The sequence below is a fragment of the Coregonus lavaretus genome (genome assembly GCF_964263955.1).
Source record: "Coregonus lavaretus genome assembly, chromosome: 2".
NCBI classification, from domain to species: Eukaryota; Metazoa; Chordata; class Actinopteri; order Salmoniformes; family Salmonidae; genus Coregonus; species Coregonus lavaretus.
The window spans coordinates 87,525,333-87,531,952 of record NC_139989.1 but is presented as its reverse complement, the minus strand read 5'-3'; the positions used below and the strand labels follow the sequence as shown (position 1 = coordinate 87,531,952).

At 41.6% G+C, this 6,620-nt stretch overlaps 1 protein-coding gene across 1 annotated transcript in view; it reads right to left on the bottom strand.

Moving 5' to 3' along the window:
- Positions 1–6,052, bottom strand: part of LOC311099642 (NLR family CARD domain-containing protein 3-like) — a gene marked incomplete at its 5' end in the record, with an annotated part of 7,338 nt that extends 1,286 nt beyond the window's left edge. Inside the window, 4 exons of the mRNA XM_084140359.1 lie at positions 1,720–1,821; positions 2,841–2,985; positions 3,825–3,998; positions 4,272–6,052. Of these exons, the coding sequence (XP_083996485.1) occupies positions 1,720–1,821; positions 2,841–2,985; positions 3,825–3,998; positions 4,272–6,052 (2,202 nt within the window). The remainder of the gene's footprint in view (positions 1–1,719; positions 1,822–2,840; positions 2,986–3,824; positions 3,999–4,271) is intronic.
- Between the last annotated feature and the right edge of the window lie 568 nt (positions 6,053–6,620).

Below are 6,620 nucleotides of genomic sequence, written 5' to 3'. Positions count from 1 at the left end.
CACATCCTGAAAACACACACATTCTGGACACACACATTTCTAATGTAACAGGAACATGTCACACACACACAGACACACACATTGTCAAAGCAACTCTTTGTAAACTTTGGTGTCCCTGATTTCTGCTTCTGTAGAACTACAGCTGATATTTAATATGGCCAAGTAAGTAATGATGGTGGTCTTTGACTTTGACTTCACTTGAATTAAGACTTATTCTTAGTCATATTCTTCACAGCAGTCAACACTCACATTTTCTAAGTCCAGGTTTCATTGTGTTCTCTCCACCATGTTCCACACTGTAGCGGTAAGCAGAAGAACAGACAGTCATTGAGGGATACACCTAAACACACACACACACACACACACACACACACACACACACTCACACAATCACACACTCACACACTCACACACACATTCTGCATATAACTTTGTACAAGCGGTGGTAAGAACGTTTGTCTGTGTGTGTGTCCAGTGTGTGTGTGTGTGTCCAGTGTGTGTGTCCAGTGTGTGTGTGTATCTGTGTGTGTGTGTGTGTCCAGTGTGTGTGTGTGTGTGTGTGTGTGTGTGTGTGTCCAGTGTGTGTGTGTGTCCAGTGTGTGTGTCCAGTTTGTGTCCAGTATGTGTGTCCAATGTGTGTGTTTTTGTGTGTGTGTGTGTTCAGTGTGTGTGTGTGTCCAGTGTGAGTGTGTGTGTGTCCAGTGTGTGTGTGGGTGTCTGTATGTGTGTGTCCAGTGTGTGTCCAGTGTGTGTCCAGTGTGTGAGTGTGTGTGTGTGTCCAGTGTGTGTCCAGTGTGTGTCCAGTGTGTGAGTGTGTGTGTGTGTCCAGTGTGTGTGTGTGTGTGTGTGTCCAGTGTGAGTGAGTGTGTGTGTGTGTGTGTCCAGTGTGTATGTGTGTTCAGTGTGTGTGTTTGTCCAGTGTGTGTGTGTGTCCAGTGTATGTGTGTTTGTGTGTCCAGTGTGAGTGTGTGTGTGTCCAGTGTGTGTGTGTGTGTGTGTCTCCAGTGTGTGTGTGTGTGTGCGTCTCCAGTGTGTGAGTGCGTGTGTGTGTCCAGTGTGTGTTTGTGTGTGTGTGTGTGTGTGTGTGTGTGTGTGTATGTGTGTGTGTGTGTCCAGTGTGTGTGTGTGTCCAGTGTGTGTGTGTTTGTCCAGTGTGTGTGTATGTCCACTGTTTGTGTGTGTCCAGTGTGAGTGTGTGTGTGTCCGGTGTGAGTGTGTGTGTGTGTGTTTGTGTGTGTCCTTTGTGTGTGTGTGTGTGTGTATGTGTGTGTGTCTCCAGTGTGTGTGTGTGTATGTCCAGTGTGTGTGTTTGTGTCCAGTGTGTGTGTGTGTGTGTCCAGTGTGTGTGTGTGTGTGTGTGTGTGTTTTTCCAGTGTGTGTGTGTGTGTCCAGTGTGTGTATGTGTGTCCAGTGTGTGGGTGTGTGTCCAGTGTGTGTGTGTTTGTGTCCAGTGTGTGTGTGAACACACATACAGACTGGCACACACACACTCTGGACACAAACAAACACACACACACACACACACACACACACACACACACACACACACACACACACACAAACACACACACACACACACACACACACACACTGGACACACACACACAGTCTTTATATAACTTATATAACTTAGTCCAAGTGGTGGTCAGAATGCTTGTCTTAACTAGCCTGATAACTCCAACATGTCCGATATGAACATTGACATAAACCCTCTACATACTTGAGTTTCTCCAGTCTGCAGTGTGGATCCTCCAGTCCAGCAGAGAGCAGTCTGACTCCTGAGTCTCCTGGGTGATTGTAGCTCAGGTCCAGCTCTCTCAGGTGTGAGGTGTTTGACTTCAGAGCTGAGATCAGAGAAGCACAGCCTTCCTCTGTGACTAGACAGCCTGACAGCCTGCAAAGAGTCAAATGATGTTAAAACCACACTGCTATTCTTTGGTGGTGAAAATAGTGGCAGTATATTTTTTCTAAATGTTCAGATATATCAGTGTCCTGAAACCTGCCATATCTATTCATAAATGAATGTATCATTATTAGAAATTATCATAATATTGCTTGTATCATTATTAGAAATTATCATAATATTGCTTGTAGAGAGAAACATGTACAGTACAAATATTTGAGTAGACTGACCAGAGCAGTTTAAAAAGCAGTATCAGTCAAAAGACAGACAGTGAGGTATCATATTTAGATTGTATTGAGTATACAGTCCATACCATATCTATTTTGACAGTGAAGCTAACATTTTAAATGTGGCTCTATACTCCAGCATTGTGGATTTGAGATCAAATGTTTCATATGAGGTGACAGTATATAATGTCACCTTTTATTTGAGGGTATTTTAATCCATATTTATTTCACCGTTTAGAAATTAATCACTTTATGTATCTAGTCCCCCCATTTGACGAAGTCAAACGTATTCTGACCATTTGACTTATAATGCATTAAAGTAGAAACTCGTTGGTTTCATTTGCAGTTTATTTTTGTTGTGTTTTGGGTTAGGTTTTGCCCGATAGTAACTGAATGGTGGATGATGACTGGAGTAATTTTCTGTCTAAGTGAGTAGATAACATGTTTCTAAACACTACTAAATTAATCCTGATGATGCCACGATTAAGCAAAATAATGAATTAATCATGAATAATAATGAGTGAGAAAGTTACAGAGGCTACAACAAAACATGCTAACCTCTCACCATTAACATCAACTAAACGGTGACATTCTGTACTGTCACCTAATATGAAACGTTTTATCTCAAAACTAAATTGCTGGAGCATAGCACCAAATCAGGCCAACTACAGGAATACTGACCTCAGAGTCTCCAGTTTACAGTGGGGATTCCACAGTCCAGCAGAGAGCAGCTTCACTCCTGAATCCTTCAGGTCATTGTTACTCAGATCCAGCTCTCTCAGGTGTGAGGGGTTTGACTTCAGAGCTGAGACCAGAGAAGCACAGCCTTCCTCTGTGACTCCACAGCCTGACAGCCTGCAAAGAGATCATCATGATTTCACAAACACACTGTTAATTTAACACCAGTAGTGTAGAAGGACAATGGCAGATGCATTTGGTTTATTCTCTTAAACAACATCTAGATTCATCTTCTGTCTCCTAGAATTGTATGGTCATATTGTTATACAAATGTGAACACCAATGCACTGATTCAGTAAGTATTTCAATATAATATAATATATATATATTTTTGTAACTTTCTCATTCATCATAATTCACGATTCATTCATGATTATTCATAATCATGGTAGCATCCACATGAATGTAGAAGTGTTCAGAAAAGATCTTCTATTCTTACTGACAATACAAGTGAAGTGACTCCAAAATGACAGGACATTATTCACCATTCAGTTTCTATTGGGAAAAACATCATCTAAAACACAACCAAAACAAACTGCAAATGCATTCAACAAGGTTGTAGAATCACAAGCTTGATGTAATCACTGCAGGTAAGGAATATGAGACCAAATACTAAACTTATGACTACTTTAAAACAATATACCATAAGTGAATATGTCCAAATGATTACGACTTTTTCAAATGGGAGAACTAGACACATTAAGTGATTTCATTTCAAAACAGTAACACAGATATGTATGAATACCCTCAAATAAAAGGTGACATTATATACATTCTGTACTGTTGCCTAATATGAAACATTCTATCTCAAATCCAAAATGATGGAGCATAGCACCAAATGTTAAACTGTAAGCTTCACTGTCCAAACACATATGGTGTGGACTATGTGTGCCTGGTAAACACATGTGGATCTGGTGAACAGTTATCACTTGTTGACCAACTACAGGAATACTGACCTCAGAGTCTCCAGTTTACAGTGGGGATTCCCCAGTCCAGCAGAGAGCAGCTTCACTCCTGAATCCTTCAGGTCATTGTTACTCAGATCCAGCTCTCTCAGGTGTGAGGGGTTTGACTTCAGAGCTGAGACCAGAGAAGCACAGCCTTCCTCTGTGACTCCACAGCCTGACAGCCTGCAAAGAGATCATCATGATTTCACAAACACACTGTTAATCTAACCAGAAGGACAATGGCAGATGCATTTGGTTTATTCTCTTAAACAACATATAGATTCATCTTCAGTCTCCTAGAATGGTATGGTCATATTGTTATACTAATGTGAAAATCAATGCATTTATGCAATATGTTTTTCAATAGAATATTACATACATTATAATACAAAGTTTTCTCTCAACTTAATATTTCTTCCTGATGATTAGTACTGAAATATAATTGTATTTACTCACAGAGCAGCTCTGGAGGCTTTGACCACTGGCAGCAGCCTCAGAAGACCTTCCTCTGATCTGGAGTATTTCTTCAGGTCAAACACTTCCAGCTCCTTTTCTGAAGTCAGCAACACAAAGACCAGAGCTGACCACTGTGCAGGTGACAGTTCTTCTTCTGAGAGACTTCCTGATATCAGGTAGCTTTGGATTTCTTCCACTAGAGAATGGTCATTCAGTTCATTCAGACAGTGGAACAGATTGATGGACCTCTCTGGAGAGGGATTATCCCTGATCTTCTCCTTGATGTACTTGACTGTTTCTTCATGGCTCTGTGAGCTGCTTCTTGTCTTTGTCAGTAGACCTCGTAAGTGCTTCTGATTGGACTTCAGTGAGAGGCCCAGAAGGAAGCGGAGGAACAGGTCCAGGTTTCCCGTCTCACTTTGTAAGGCTTTATCCACAGCACTCTTGTAGACAGTAACTTCAGACTTGTGTCTGAACAGCGAAGAAAAGTTACTAGACGTTGATTGAGGTTCGGCCATTAGATTCTCATTGTTGTTGATGAATGAGAGGAACACATATACAGCAGCCAGAAACTCCTGAATGCTCAGATGCACGAAGCAGTACACCTTGTCCTGGTACAGCACACATTCCTCTTTAAAGATCTGTGTGCACAATCCTGAGTACACTGAGGCTTCACTGACATCAATGCCAGCCTCTTTCAGGTCTTCTTCATAGAAAATCAGATTGCCATTCACAAGCTGTTGGAAAGCCAGTTTTCCCAGTGACAGAATGCTCTCTTTATTCCAGTGTGGACCTGTCTCTTCTTTCCCAAGATACTTTTCATTCTTCAGTTTGGTATGAAACTCCACAAGGTGTGTGTACATCTCAGTCAGAGTCTTGGGCATCTCTTCTCTCTTATGTTTCAACATGTGTTCAAGGACTATTGCAGAAATCCAACAGAAGACTGGAATGTGGCACATGATGTGGAGGCTCCTTGATGTCTTTATGTGTGAGATGATTCTATTGGCCAGGTCCTCATTACTGAATCTCTTCCTGAAGTACTCCTCCTTCTGTGGGTCATTGAACCCTCGTACCTCTGTCACCTGGTCAACACACCCTGAAGGGATCTGATTGGCTGCTGCAGGTCGGGTAGTTATCCAGAGGAGAGCAGAGGGAAGCAGACTTCCCTTGATGAGATTTGTCAGCAGAACATCCACTGAGGTTGACTCAGTGACGTCACAACAAATCTTGTTCTTCTGGAAGTCTAGGGGCAGTCGGCACTCATCCAGACCATCAAAGATGAACAGAACTTTGTACTTGTTGTAGTTGGAGATTGTTGATTCTTTGGTTTCCATTGAGAAGTGATTGAGAAGTTCAATGAAAGTGTGTTTTTCCCCTTTCATCAAATTCAGCTCCCGAAAAGGGAATGAAAATATAAATTGGACATCCTGATTTGCTTTTCCTTCAGCCCAGTCCAGAATGAACTTCTGCACAGAGACTGTTTTTCCAATGCCAGCGACTCCTTTTGTCAGCACAGTTCTGATAAGTTTGTCTTGTCCAGTTAAGGGTATGAAGATGTCGTTACATTTGATTGCAGTCTCTGGTCTTGCTTGTTTCCTGGTTATTGTCTCAATCTGTCTCAGCTCATGTTCATTATTGACCTCTCCTGTTCCACCCTCTGTGATGTAGAGCTCTGTGTAGATCTTATTGAGAAGTGTTGGGTTTCCTTGTTTAGCGATCCCCTCAAATACACATTGAAACTTCTTCTTTAGATTAGATTTGAGTTCACGTTGGCAAATCATAGCAAGGTCTTCTGAATGAAGAAATAACACAGAGGATATTAATATTACGTCTGTTTTAATGCCAACAGTATTGTAGGACTGTTATAAAATGTTTAATTATAATAATTGATTCGCTTAACTGACTGTATAAATGTGTACATTTAAGGTCCCCTGTAGCTCAGTTGTTAGAGAATGGTGCTTGCAACGCCAGGGTTGTGGGTTCGATTCCCACCGGGGGCCAGTATGAAAAAAAAAAAATTATGCACTCACTAACTGTAAGTCGCTCTGGATAAGAGCGTCTGCTAAATGACAAAAATGTAAATGTTTTCATAATGCATTACAGACTGGTGTGACTGATTTAAATAATTATTGGTATTACTGATGGTATTATTACTGTTGTCTCTCTCTCTCTCTCTCTCTCTCTCTCTCTCTCTCTCTCTCTCTGTCGCTCGCTCGCTCGCTCGCTCTCTCTCTCGCTCTCTCTCTCTCTCTCTCTCTCTCTCTCTCTCTCTCTCTGTCTAAATTAATCAACACAACACATCCCTGCTGCTACTTGATGAGGTCACTAGGTGTTGTGTTAAGGCTGCTA